The sequence below is a fragment of the Diceros bicornis genome, chromosome 4 (genome assembly GCF_020826845.1).
Source record: "Diceros bicornis minor isolate mBicDic1 chromosome 4, mDicBic1.mat.cur, whole genome shotgun sequence".
Lineage (NCBI taxonomy): Eukaryota > Metazoa > Chordata > Mammalia > Perissodactyla > Rhinocerotidae > Diceros > Diceros bicornis.
Window position 1 is genome coordinate 94,906,534 of NC_080743.1, and position 15,256 is coordinate 94,921,789.

The 15,256-nt window shown below is 37.3% G+C and overlaps 1 protein-coding gene across 1 annotated transcript in view; it reads right to left on the bottom strand.

Moving 5' to 3' along the window:
* MROH9 (maestro heat like repeat family member 9) overlaps positions 1-15,256 on the bottom strand; it is an 85,783-nt gene that overhangs the window by 36,561 nt on the left and 33,966 nt on the right. The window contains exons 6-7 of the mRNA XM_058536979.1: positions 13,656-13,760; positions 6,486-6,621 (exon numbers count right to left, since the gene is read on the bottom strand). Of these exons, the coding sequence (XP_058392962.1) occupies positions 6,486-6,621; positions 13,656-13,760 (241 nt within the window). The remainder of the gene's footprint in view (positions 1-6,485; positions 6,622-13,655; positions 13,761-15,256) is intronic.

Genomic DNA, 15,256 nt, shown 5'->3' on the forward strand with positions numbered 1-15,256 from the left:
AAAGAGTTTAAGGTTTTTATTTGATCACTGGTTCTTTCTACAGCATTGCTATTTCCAATTTCCTCTTCCTGCCAATTCTGGAGATCTAAAGTTTTCTGAATCTTGAACTCTCTGCTGATAGTTTAGTCATGTAAAATATTATACTGCACTCACCCAGAGTTTATAAAGTGTTTAAGAGAGGCCTCTGTGAAATATAAATGGAGGACATAGATAATTTTAATAGGTTGACCAGATGTCACCTACACTTAGGCCACCAAATGCATTGTTCAGGGCACTGGAAAAACTGTTGCTAAGTTGGAGAGTCTATTGGTAGAAGAACAGACTTGGAGGCATTTTGGAGAGAGCTGAGGGAGTGGTCTAGCAGGAAAGTGAGAAGCTCTCAACGAAAGCTTCAGGTGCAGAAGTCTCTAGTTCTCTACTTCTAGAGAAGGTGGGTTTTAAACGACTTTGTCAGTTAACAGCTTTACAGAGATATAATAGAATGCAACATATTTAAAGTGTACAATTTGGTAAGTTTTTATAGATGTATGTATCTATGAAAACATTACCATTGTCAAAAAAAAAAATTCATCGCCTCCAAAAGTTTCCTCATGTCCTTTTGTAATCCCTCACATCTACTCCCTGTACCCAACCCCTGAGTTAAAGGTAACCACTGATCCGCTTTCTGTTATCTACTTTCTATCAAGGTTGTATTTTCCAATTTTATATAAATGGAGTCTTACAGTATGTACTGTTTCGTTGTCTGGTTTCTTTCACTCAGCAAAATTATTTTGCGATTCATCCATGGTGTTGCGTGTGTCAATAGTTCATTTCTTTTTACTGATGAATACTATTCCATTGTATGTATATACCATCATCTGTTTATCCATTTGCCTGTTGATGAATATTTTGGTTGTTTTCAGTTTTTGGCTATTACAAATAAAGGCGCTATCAACCTCTGTGTACAAGTCTTTGTATGGATATTTGCTTTCATGTCTCTTAGGTAAATACTAAGTTGTGGAATGACCAGATCATATGATAGATGTGTGTCTAACTTTTTAGAATACTGCCAAATTATTTTCCAAAGTAGTCGTACCATTTCACATTCCTTCCAGCAATGTATACGAGTTCCAGTTGCTTCGCATCTTAAATAACATATGGTATGGTCAGTCTTTTCCATTTTAGACATTCTCATGGGTGCCTAGTGGTATCTCATTGAAGTTTTGGTTTACATTTCTTTTATGACTATACAGTGAACATCGTTTGATGTGCTTCCTTGCCATCTGTGCTTCTTTGGTGAAATGATTATTCAAATCTACTAATATTTTTTAATTTGTCTGTTTTCTTATTGAGTTTTGAGTGTTTTTTTTAAATTCTGGATACAAGTCTTTTATCAGACCTGTAACTTGCAAATATTTTTTCCCAGTCTGTGGCTTACCTATTCTCTTAACAGTGTCTTTCAAAGAGCATAAATACTTAATTTATCATTATTTTTCATTTATGGGTCATGCTTTGATGTTGTATTTAAGAAATCTTTGCCTAACCCAAGGTAAAAGATTTCTTCTAGTTTCATAGTTTTAGGTTTTACAGTTAGTCCTATGATCCATTTTGAATTACCTTTTGTATATGTATGAGACACAGATCAAAGTTCTTTTTTTTGCATATAAATAACTAATTTTTCCAACACCATTTATTGAAGTTCATTCTTTCTCCACCAAATCACCTTTGAACCTTGGTCGCAAATCATTTGACCATATATGTGTGGATCTATTTATGGACTCTTTATTCTATTATATTCAGTACAATGTTGAAAAGAAGTAATGACAATGCACATCCTTGCCTTTTTCCTGATCTTTTGAGGAAATCATTCAGTATTTCACCATTAAGAATGATGTTAGCTTTAGGTTTTTCAAAGACATGCTTTAGCATGTGGAGGAAGTCTCTTTCTATTCCTAGTTTTCTGAGAGTATTTATCAGGAATGGATGTTGAATTTTGTCAAAGCTTTTTCTTTATCTACTGATATGATTACATAGTTATCTTTTTTCATCTGTTAATGTGGTATGGTACATTGGTTGGTCTTCAAATGTTAAATTGACATTACACTACTCCTGGGATAAATTCCACATGGTCATGGATATTATGCTTTTTATGTATTGAGGTATTTGATTTGCTAAACTTATTAAAATTTTTTGCATCTATGTTTCTGAGGGACATTGGTCTATAGTTTTTTGTTTTTGTTTTTATTTTTTGGGTAATGTCTTTATGTGATTTTGGTATCAGAATAATGCTGGCCTGATAGAATGAATTGGAAAGTATTCCCTCATCCTCACATTTCTCAAAGAATATATATAGAATTGGTATAATTTCTTCCTTAAATGTTTGCTATATCATTTCAGTCTGGAGTTTTCTTTGTGGGTCTGGAGTTTTCTTTGCAAGGTTTTTAACTGCAAGTTCAATTTCTTTGATAGACGTAGGGTATTCGGGTTATCTATCTCTTCTTGAGTGAGCTTTGGTAATTTGTGTCTTTCAATGAATTTCTCTATTTTATCTAAGCTGTCAAATTTATGGGCATAAAATTGTTCATAATACCCCTTATTATTCTTTTGATATACATAGAATCGCTAGTGAAGTTATCTCTCTCATTTCTGATATTGGTAATTTATGTCTTCTCTCTTATTTTTCCCCCTGATCTTCTCAAGGAATCTGCTTTTGGCTTCATTGCTTTTCTATTATTGCTTTTCCGCTTTCATTTTTATTGGTTTTTGTTCAGATCTTTATTATTTTCTCTCCTCTGCTTACTTTGGGTTTTATTTACTCTTCTTTCTCTATTTTCTTAAGGTGGAAGCTGAGATCATTGACTTGAGAACTTTTCTTGGTTCTAATGTAGGCATACAGTGCTGTGAATTTCCCTGCCGGGAACTTGTTTAGCTGTATCCCATGAATGTTGAAATTTTGTATTTTCATTTTCCTTTAGTTTAAAATACTTTTAATTGGGGCCAGTCCGGTGGCATAGTGGTTAGGTTTGCACGCTCCGCTTCAGTGGCCTGGGGTTCCCGGGTTCGGATCCTGGACACAGACCTACACACTGCTCATCAGCCACTCTGTGGTGGCAGCCCATGTACAAAATAGAGGAAGACTGGCACAGCAGTTAGCTCAGGGACAATCTTCCTCAAGTAAAAAGAGGAAGATTGGCAACAGATGTTAGCTCAGGGCCAATCTTCCACACACACACAAAAACCTTTTAATTTCCCTTTTTATTTCTTTTTTCAACACAGGTTGTTTAGAAGTAGATTATCTAGTTTCCAAATATTTTGGATTTTTTTAGATATCTTTCTGGTTTTGATTTCCAATTTAACTCCATTTTGGTCAGATAATATATTTTGTTTGACTTAACTACCTTTTGATTTCTTGAGATTTATTTTATTGCCTAGAATATGGTCTATTTTGATAAATTTTCTGCTTTCCCTTGAAAAGAATGTTCATTTTCCAGTGTTCTATAAATGTCAATATGGTCAAGTTGGTTCAAGTCTATATCCTTATTGAATTTCTGTGTAATTATGAGTTATTGAGAAAGAGGTATTGCATTCTCTGACTGTAATTGCAGATCTGTCTACTTCTTGCAGTTCTATCAGTTTTTAATGTATTTTGATTTTTTATTTTAACATATTTTTGTTTTCAGGTACGTAAGTGTTTAGGATTATTATGTCTTCTTAATTAATTGACCTCTTTATCATTATAAAATGACTCTCTTTTTCCCTGGAAGCATTCTTTGCTCTGAAATATATTTTTTTGATATTGATATAGCCATTCCAGTTTTCTTTTGACTAGTGTTAGCATGTTATATCATTTTCTAACTTTTAACTTTTAAATTCTATTTGTGTCTTTACATTTAAAGTGGATTTCTCATGGACAGCCTATTTATAGTTGAGTCTTGCTTTTTATCCAATCTGATAATCTCTGCTTTTTCTTTGGAGGCATTTAGAGCATTTAAATTTATTCTGGATGAGTTTAAGTCTTTACTTCACTATGTGCTTTTTATTTTTCCCATCCATTCTTCTTTCTATCCTTCCTCTTTTTTGTCTTCTTTTTGATAATTTTTTATGATTCCATTTTATCTCCATTTTGGCTCATTATACATAACTCTTTACTATACTATCTCAGTGGTTGCTTTAGGGTTTATGTCATACATCTTTAACTTATCACAGTTTACTTTTAAGTTATATTTCATGACTTTGTGTATAAGAAACTTAAATACTATTCATACTTCACCTTCTTTCAAGCCTCTGTGCTATTGCTGTCATATATTTACATTTTACGTTATTATTTTATGCTTTAAACAGATGATTATCATTTAAAGAGATTTAATAATAAGAAAGAGAATTTTAATATTTACCTACGTAGTTTCAATCCAGTGTTCTTCATTCTTTTATGTAGATCTAGATTTTCCTCTAGTATCATGTTTTTTCTTGAAGGATTTCCTTTAGTATTTCTTATAGTGCAGATCTACTAGTGATGAATTCTACTAGCTTTCATATATCTAAAAATGTCTTTACTTTTGTTTTTTGAAAGATATTTTTGCTAGTTAAAGAACTCTAGATTGACAGTTTTTTTTTTTTTTTTTTTTTTTTTTTTTTTTGTGAGGAGATCAGCCCTGAGCTAACATCCGCCAATCCTCCTCTTTTTTTTTGCTGAGGAAGATGGCCCTGGGCTAACATCGGTGCCTATCTTCCTCCACTTTACATGGGACGCCGCCACAGCATGGCTTACCAAGCAGTACCTCGGTGCGCGCCCGGGATCCGAACCAGCGAACCCCGGGCCGCCGCAGCGGAGCGCGCGCACTTAACCGCTTGCGCCACCGGGCCGGCCCCTAGATTGACAGTTTTTTTTCAGTACATTATGAGGTTGCTCCATTGCCTATGGCTTACATTGTTTCTGATGAGAAATTTGCTGTCATCTTTACCTTTGTTCCTCTAAATGAAATGTGTCTCTTTTCCTCTGCCTGTCTTTAAGATTACACTGTTAATCCGGGCCAGAGTGTTTTTCATGTCAGATATTGTAGTTTTCCCCTCCAGAGGTTCAATTTAGTCTTTTAGAAACATTTCTATGTCTCTCCTTAACACATTCATCTTCCCCTCTAACTCCTTAAATAAATGGAGTATTGTTATAATAGTTGTTTTAATATCCGTTTCTACTACTTCTATCACGTGTGTTGTTTCTGAGTCAGTTTTGATTCATTTTTCTCTTCATTATGGGCTGTATTCTGCTTCTCTGTATGCCTAATAATTTTTTATTGCATGTCAGATGTTGTTAATTTTATCTTGTTGAGTCTGGAATTTTTGTATTCCTAAAAGTAGTCTTGAGCTTTGTTCTCACGAGCAATTAAAGTATTTGGAGGTCATTTGATCCTTTTACGTCTTGTTTTTAAGCTTCGTTAAGTGGCACTAAAACAAGTAATCTAGGGATAATTTTTTCCTGCTAATGAGACAAAATCCCCTTGAGTACTCTACCTCACTATTGTGAATTACGAAGTTTTAAATTCTGGCTTATAGGCACAGGCACTATTCCCAGCCTTTGTGAATTCACTGGACTTCTCTCTCTAATACTTTCTGGTGTCTCCCCCTCCAGCCTCAGGCAGTTTCCCCACTTGCGTGTTCTATCACTACCTAGCCAAATAGTTAAAGGGGACCCTTTGCAGATCTCTGGAGTTCTCTTTGTATATGCCTCTCTGGTACTCTGCCCTGTGAACTCTAGCTATCTTGGCCTCTCTGGATTCTCAATTCTGTCTCTTCAGTTAGGTGAGATCATTGGGTTACTCCTTTTTGTGCTACAGTCTAGAAACTTACTCTAGGTAATAAGCTTAGGCAATTGTAGACCCCACCTCATTTGTTCATTTGTTCTCATCTCTCAGGAATCATTGTCCTTTGTTATCTGATGTCCAATGACGTGAGAACCATTATTTTGTATATAAAAATATATATACACAATCTTTAATAGTTGTTTATTATGAGAGGGTAAATTTATTCTCTGTTAAAGTTATTTGGAAATAGTTTGATATTTTCAAGTCTTGCTTTTATGCTTTGTTAGGCAGGCCAGAGCAGCATTTATTTTAGTCTTGGGCTAATTTTTCCCCACAGTGGAAGCAGGAATCTGAGTGTTCTATCTGATGCCCCATTAAGGGGAAAAAATATGCCTCTTTTTTAAAAGTCCCATTGGTAACCTTTCTTCTTCTTCTTCCCTGCCTCCGCCTAGCATTCCTGTCCCCACCATTAACACCCAACACTAATGTAAGTGCAGTACTTTATAGATCTTGAAGAACCAACCAAATCACTTCTAGCATTTTTTTATAATTCTAAAAGGATTAAAAGATACATTTTAGAAAGTGAAGTATAGATCTTGGGGCAGGATTTAGAAATCCACAGACCCAGAGCCTTCTTAGGACCCACAAGTAGAATAATTAGGGACAGATTCTTAGTAACCCTTAGAAAAGACAGTGAATCTTTCTTACCATCCTGATACTTTGCAATACAGAGTAGGTGATACATTCCTGAGGATGCTTGCTGTATGATTGAGGGATCAGTATGGAAACACAAAAGAAAGAGTTCTGCTGCCAGGATACCCAAACATGGAATATCAAAACTTTCCTAATGGAAAAACAAAGGAGAAAAATGCATTGGCTACACATAGTCAACATTAAATGTCTGCATCTAACCCTCTAATATATATACAAGACTAAGATTAGAGCATGAGTTTCAGGGTTCGCAAAATCTGTATTCAAATCCTGGCTGTGTTACAGAGCCTCAATTTCCTTATCTATGAAATGTGTATAACAAACGCTATCTTGTCACAGTTATGATGGGGACCGAGGGGGTAATATTTATGATAAAAAAGAAAGTTCCTAGCAAAGTGCTCAGAAATGATAGTGACTTAACTAATGTTAGTTTCTAGTCCATGAATTAGGTAGCAATTTACAGGTAACAAATTCCTAGGATACCAGGTTGGGGGGTGGATATCCAAAAACTTTCATGTTTCCTTCTCCATATATGAAATACTTCAGATAACTCTGTAAGTCACTGGAGAAATGTGACTTTTCCACTTGGAATTGCTGATTCTTCCCAAAGAAATTAATTTTTTAAAACTCAGAGCATTTACTGCTGATGTCAAAGCTACTACCACAACATTTATGTATCTTCCTCCACAACTTCCTTGGCTGCTCAAATATTTAGATTTTCATCTTGACTGATTTGTTTGGCCAGATCAAATGTGTATAGAGAAGGGAGTGGAGACATAAAAGAAGAGAGGAGAGGTAGAAGAAACATTTTGCTTTTGTGAAGGTATGAATACAATTACCCATTACCAGTGGGTTCTACCCACAGGTAAGTTTGGAAAACAAGTGGGCCTGCAGAGTCTCCTTGTCTCTAAGACAAGTGATTACTTTTCCTAGACAGATGCTTTGATGATTGGAGCAAATGTTGCTGGGAAAAGTTAGAGTCCAAGTCAATCCTCTGGGGGGATCCCAAGGCCTATTTCTCCTCCTTTCTACTTCTTTCATGCCCCTTATCCCTGCCTCTCATGTTGCTTGACCCACCCACCTCTCTTTCTCTCTCAATCTTTCACACACACACACACACACACACACACACACACACACACACACACAGTCATTGCTGAAGAAGAATGTGAAGTGATCTGGGTCATGGGCCAAGGGCATAACTGAATTAGAATGCTGAGAGTGATGGTCTCAGTAGACGAGGGAAGACAATCTCTTGCTTCTGTGGATGTTCTCCTTGGATTCTTTCCACTCATACTTCTTTCTAAGACTGGACGGGGGCTCCCCCTCTTTTAGGAGTCCTATGATTTAGGAGAATCTAGAAGCAGACAGCAGAGCGTGCCTCACTCTAGGCCTTAGGAAGAAATGTTTTCTTTCCCTGGGTGTTCTTTTCTTTGGATTTGCATTTCAGGTTTCTTCTTCCGTCTAATGCCAAGATTTTAAGAACCACCACTGCATTATGGGCCCAAGGAAAAAGGGTGAGGAATTGTCTTTCTCTATTGGGCATGATAAAGGAAGGAGTACTTCTCACAGCTTGGTTCACTCAAGCTGAGGACCATTTACAGGAGATTGGCCCTAAAGTCTTATTGTAGCATAGTTTTTGCCTCAAATGTCCTCTCTGATTATTCCTTCTCACAATCTTGTGAATGTATAGTTCTTAGCATGTGTTGTTGTACATGAAGCTACTAGTAGTCTATCTATTCTGTTTGGCACATAGGGTCTGTGTAGGTGTGTGTCTCTAGCAGAGTAGATGTGGCCATGTTTAGATTGCATCACCTGTTTGAGGAGGAGGGGGAACATGACCTAGGGTAGGCTAAGAGAGGGGTAAGACTATGCGGACTGTAGAGTACACTGATTGTGCCCTGCACAGTCCCTTCAGAAGTGTGCCAACTACAGTTACCACTCCCCCCTCCCCAAAACACAAGACCTGGGAACTTGCAATATAATATGGCTCTGCTTTTATAGAAAATCTATCCAAGTGCTGAAAGAAGGAGAAAGTTAAGACCTGGAGAAAAGTAACTTCTCGGTATTCATTCCTAAGCCTGAGTACTGCTGTTTGGCTTTCTGACGCATTCTTACTGGATTCCTTCTTCATTGTAGATCTGGCCCCTCCTGTTCCTGTCTTAACAACGATAGTCTTAAGTGCTAAATTCCAGAGGCAACCACTTCTAAGTTCTTAGCTGCTTCTTCTGGAAGTCACCGTTATATCTTTAGACAATTGACTTCCACATCTGTTGTAACATCACTTTGGGACATTGCCTGTCTATTCCTGCTATGATAAATTAGGGTTTAGCTCAATTACATCCTTCTACTTTGCCACAATCCTTTCAATGTAGCATAATTCCCATTATAGTACATTGCTATTTTTAGTTTTTCCACTTTTGTGTTTTAATAATATGGTAATACTTTTATTTCTAGTTTCATAATATACAGATATCTTGTTGATCTTCCACTTTATAAGGTAAGTATTCTGGAACACTTTTATTTCCCTTCAACTTCCTTCTATCACTTCTATTTCTCTACTTCTGTTGCCTGTACTTTATTTTGTATTTTTTTATTGTGGTAAAAAATATACATAACCTAGGGCCGGCCCCGGGGCTTAACGGTTAAGCACTCCACTACTGGCAGCCCGGGTTCGGATCTGGGCGCGCACTGACACACCGCTTCTCCGGCCATGCTGAGGCCGCGTCCCACATACAGCAACTAGAAGGATGTGCAGCTATGACATACAACTATCTACTGGGGCTTTAGGGGAAAAAAAGGAGGATTGGCAATAGATGTTAGCTGTTTGCTGAGGTCTTCCTCAGCAAAAAAGAGGAGGATTCGCATGGATGTTAGCTCAGGGCTGATCTTCCTCAAAAAAAAAAAAATATATATATATATATACATAACCTACAATTTACCATTTTAACCATTTTAAAGCATATAATTCAGTGGCATCACAATGTTGAGCAACCATCACCACTATCTAGTTCCAGAACTTTTCTATCACCTCAAGTGAAAACCACATACCCATTAAGCAGGCATTCCTTATTCCTCTCTCTCCCAGCCACAGGCAACGACAAATCTGCACCCTGTCTCTATAGATTTGCGTATTCTGTCATTTCATATAAATGGAATCATACAACATGTAGCCTCTTGTATCTCACTTCTTTCACTTGGTATAATGTTTTCAAGGTCATCAATATTGTAGCATATATCAGATTTCATTTCTTTTTATGGCTGAGTAATATTCCATTGTGTGATTATACCATATTTTATTTGTCCATTCATTTGTTGATGGACATTTGCATTGTTTCCACTTCTTGGCTGTTTGAATTGTGCTGCTATGAACATTTGTGTATAAGTTTTTGTTTGAACCTATTTTTAATTTTTTCAGGTACATACCTAGGATTGCTGGGTTGTATGGTAATTCTATGTCTAACTTGTTGAAGAACCACTAAACTATTCCCTGCACTTATTTTTGCATTGTTGAGTTCATAGCATTTACATTGTATTCAATAACTTATTTGAGTGTTTTGTGATTGGCCTATAGATTGATGCTAACAGTTGAAAATCAATAATGTGGTCTCATTATTGTGACTAAGTAAAATTGTTCAATGCATAGGCCATGCTCATTTTAGTTATATTTCCTTTTGGCATATAAATATGTCTTCTTTACTCTTTTTGAGACTCAATTCTCATCTATACCCTGAATTGTCTCTATTTTTGACAATCATTTTTTTCTCTTTATTTACCTTGAGTTGTCTCTTGTATTTGGAGGGTTTTCTCAAATGTCTGGTAAATCTTGGCTGTCCAGTCATATTAAAGAGTGTGATGCCTCTTGGTGGGGTTTTGTATGTGAGCAAGTCTTGTCAATGGGTGAGCTGTGCTTTAGAGTGGTTTGGTGGGGAGACTGGGGTCATGCTGAAGTATATCTAAACAACAGAATCAAGATGATTTTCTCAGGGAATTTACAATTGTTTTGAGAAAAAAATTCCTCAAATTTTGCTTGCTAATGGACTCATGTCCCTGAGGAGTATAGCGTGTGTGTAAAGGGGAATGAGAGGCAATATAGAGTCTTCTGCATAAACTTTCAATGAATATTATGTATTCCGTTAATACATATGTTTTCATATAATAGTTCATACGTTTTCATAGAATACTTTCAGTTAATACATATGTTTTCAGCCTTCCTTTGCCTCCTACCTTTCATCATTACTTGGACTTACCATAGCTCTAGCCACTCCAGGGTTCCACAGGGCAAATTGCCTCCCTTTTCAGCTGTGCCCCATCCTAATATTCATGAACCCCTGCCTTTCAGCTTCCCCTGCCAGGCTTTGTCAGTTAGCATCTTCTGTCTATTCTATCATTCAGAAGTTTGTTGACATTGCTAGCCCATTGAAAACCCTTCACTAATTTAACAAATTTCAGTACTATCATTTTGTGAGGACTCTGGAGGGAGAGGAGATAAAGGCATGTGGACAAACTGTTAGCTTTCATTGGAAATCCTCCACCCATCTTTTAAGTGTTGATGTGCCAAAGGAAGAAATCCAGGAAAAATCTCTTTCTGTTAACGCTATAAGATGACATGTTTAGCTCGCATTTCTTCGCCTGTTGGAAAATTGAATAGCTTAATTGAAGAGACAAATATTCTTGGATATTTGGAGTTTCTTCACTCTGATGGGCACCTGGGTCATGTAAGGGGAATTACCACTTTAAAAAACATTTCTGATAGAATACAAATGATGGTCAGGATAGTTCAACAGGAGGAGGACCTCTGAGACTCTGGAAGACATAGGCTAGGGTAATTATGAAGAAAAAAGATTTTATCCAGTGAATGGACAGTACCTGAGAACAGAATAGGTAGTTACATTTAGTTAGAGAAGGGCAGAACAAATCTTTATTGATTATTTACAATGTGTCAGATATAGAGATACACAGACTAGGCCTGTGGGAAGCTTAGCTTTTAATTTATTAATAGTTTTGATTGTTTTGTTTTATATATTTGTCCCCCACCTCCGTGAATTTCACTGACTTAACCATCTTTAGAAGACATTATTTTAAAGAGACAGTTAACTCAGTAAAGGTTTATGCTTCCCTGACTGTGATGAGCTGGCTGAGGCTAGCTCTTAGTTCCCATGTTCTGGAAAACGCTGGTGTGCTTCCACCTGGTGGCATTTAGTGAACACTGCAAAACAGAGTGGTTATCCCATTTGGCTTCTCCATCGAGTCTCAGTTACTGCTAGCAACTCTCAACAATTTATGAGAGCCTTCTGCTGCTCATGTGAATTTACACATTTATTCTTTCACAGTTGAGGGGCGGGCTGTGTGCAGAGGATAATGAGCTTTACAACTGTAATTGAAAGAGAGAAGAAGTGATAGAAGAAGATGAAATCCCAAAACATTTGTCTGCTACCTGAGCGGAGTATATATACATATACATGTATTCCAATGCGGAGAGAAGCGTGTGAATAGACCCTAGTCAGACAGTCACCGTCCAATGCTTGCTGAGTGAGGAAATTGTATTAGGAACTATGCAGAAAACAGGCTGAAGTGATAAACTATACTTAGTCTCAAGCCTCACTTGCAAAGTTTTCTGTAATGAACATTTTAGACATTTGAATGGATAGCCTGGAGCATTTTACAAATAGAGGGAGGCTGCCTTTCCAGGCCAGAGAGTCAGAAGATTTAAACAAGAAGTCACTCCATCTCTCTTTTGGACACTGAAATAGGGAATCAGCATGATGCAAGAACATCAACGGACTGGATTTCCCCCGTGTAGGAAAACTACGTAATGTTCCAAAGCTGATTTTAAACAAAGTAATAAAAATTCAGATCTGTTGTAAGCTTATCGAGGCTTTTTGTCTCCATATGTCTGGAGACTGTGTGAGTAGCACAAAATGGATACGTGAAGATGGCATCACCAATGCATATTTCTGACCCCCCTTATTCTGAACTCCTGAAATGATTGAAGCAATCAGGGAAGCGATTAGTAGAATATTTTTAAAAACCACAGTGAAGGATGAGTTGCAAAACAGAGGCTAGACATACAGTATCCATAAGAGAGAGAACTGTTCATAGATAATACGAGTTTCTTAGAAGGCAGGCAATGATGTCATTCAAAATACAGAAAAGCTCAGTAAATACTGGCAGTTATGAGATAGCTATTTGTTTTCTATCGGAAAGGCAACAATTAAAAAGTCTGATAATATCCCAGTGTTTGTGAAGGCGTGGGGAAATGGACACTCTAATATTCACAGGAATGCAAACGGGAGCACAATTGTGCATTACTAAACTTTCACCATCCATACTTTTTGATCTAAATATTATCTTTCTAAGCATTTGTAAGTACACACATATTTGCAAAAAGATGGCCATTTTTATATTGTTTGAAGCAGAAAAAACTACAATATACCTCAATATCCATCAATTGAAGAATAGTTAAGTAGATTATAACACCTCAAAACTATAGGATATATACTTAGGCTAAAAGAATGAAATAAGTGTACATATATTGCCATGAAAATATCTGTAGGACGTATTGCTCAGTGAAAAAAGCAAATTGCAGAACCATGTGTAAATATGATGTAACTTTAATAAAGAAAGTCTAAGTAACAAAGCCGTATATCTCAGTGTGTGCACGTATATGTGAGTGTGTTCATCGAAGCTGTTTGGCAGGACACATCCTACCGACATGGCTAGGGAGGGGTTTGGGGTGGAGAGGATAGTAAAGGAACACTTCTGCTCTATCTCTTGCATTTTTTACAATGAAAGTACTCAAGAATTACTTATATAAATTTAAAATAAAGAAATAATGTTTTAAAAAATATTTTAGGAAAAGGAGAAATTAGAAGGAAAGTAAGGATGGAAGAATTTATAAGTTTACAGATAATGCTGTGGTCCACAGAGGAGAATCTAGAGAGTCACTTGGTTTTGACACACTCATACTTAATCAATTGTTTGAGAAACTCTGCTCTGGTTGACATAACGTCATGTAGGATATTGACTCCTTTCCCAATATCCCAACCTGTCAGTACAACAATACCAAGCAGGCTTCTAGCCCTCTCAAGACTCAAGAATTGGAAAGCAGCACTCTAGAAATGCAGTCTTCAGAAGCAGGTGGCTTGGTTACATTCTGTGACTTACATATCTCCTGACTTTCCCGCATGCAAAGCTTAGCACCCTGCTGATGATCACCATGGCTCTCTCCTGCAGGTACGAACTATCTTCACTCATCCACACGGCCATTTCCTGTTGAAAACACAAGAATCGTCCTAGAACCACAATTTTCCATTTCCACAAGTCCCCTCCTTCTAGTCTCCAACTTCACCAAGTCAAGGGTCCCCCATGGTCTCCTAATTACTTCACATCTAACCTATATTTATTTTAAAAATGTGACAACAAGCTAGTATATTGTTGTCTAGTATATTACTTCTACCATAGCAACTATAGCTGGGTTTTATGTTATTTAACTCTATCCAACAAATATTTACTAATATCCACTATAACAGTCACTTTGCCAGACACTGTGAAAAGTTTAACGGGAGGCTATGATGGAATTATCAGATGCTTCTCCTCTTTTTCTTTCAAAATACATATTCTCTCATTTTTTTTTTTTTTTTTTTTCTGTGTTTTTTTTTTTTTTTTTTTTTTTTTTTTTTGGTGAGGAGATCAGCCCTGTGCTAACATCTGCCAATCCTCCTCTTTTTTTGCTGAGGAAGACGGCCCTGGGCTAACATCTGTGCCCATCTTCCTCCACTTTATATGGGACGCCGCCACAGCATGGCCTGCCAAGCAGTGCGTCGGTGCGCGCCCGGGATCCGAACCAGCGAACCCCGGGCCGCCGCAGCGGAGCGCGCGCACTTAACCGCTTGCGCCACCGGGCCGGCCCCTCTCATTTTTTTTTTTTAAATCACAGGATCTGATTTACAGTTAAAAAAAAAAAGAATTGAAATGTTATCTGATTCTGAAATGTCATCTTGTCCCAGAATTTCCGTTGCAAAATCACCACCCAGGTATTTCCTGGCTCATGGTAGCCGAGCACATTCCCGGAAGCACTCGGTTAGAAAGTTCTTGCTAATTTTGGTTCAGATCTGTCTTGCTGTCACTTCCATCTATTTGTTCTAAATCATCAGACGCAGGGACATATTTACAACCCTGGGAAGAGAAGAAGATTGCATATGTCTCACGTGCCAACCACTGTTAATGGACTCCCTAAGACAGTCTGTTGGAGTTGATAGTATTTAAGCCAATGGTTGGGCAAATCTCTTCGCCTTCACATGCTCCCATTGTATAAAACTGTTCTGAAGTCCGTTTCCTAGGGCAGAAGAGTCTTTAAATCTCAGGAGGTCAGCCTCTGCCTTTTCCAAGAGTGAAGTTCACATCTTATTGAGGATTAGGAGAATTTCTAGACACAGTAGGTATAAGAGCAAAATGGTTAAGTAACAGGCTCTCAAGTTAGAGCGGCTCCTCCACTCACTAGCATGCACATATTATTGCTTCCATTTTCTTATCTGTGAAACGAGAGAAATAATAATAACTTCCTCATAGGGTTATTTTCAGGATTAAATGAGATAACCCATATATCAAGTATTCAGCTTGGTGCCTGACGTAGAGTAAATGCTCAATAAGCGGCATGGGCTGATTTAAAGAGCACACTTGGGAAAAGGGTTGTAATAATGGGGTAATAATAACTACTTTGAAGGGTTGTGAGGTTCAAATTTTAAAAATGCACAGAAAACATTTGG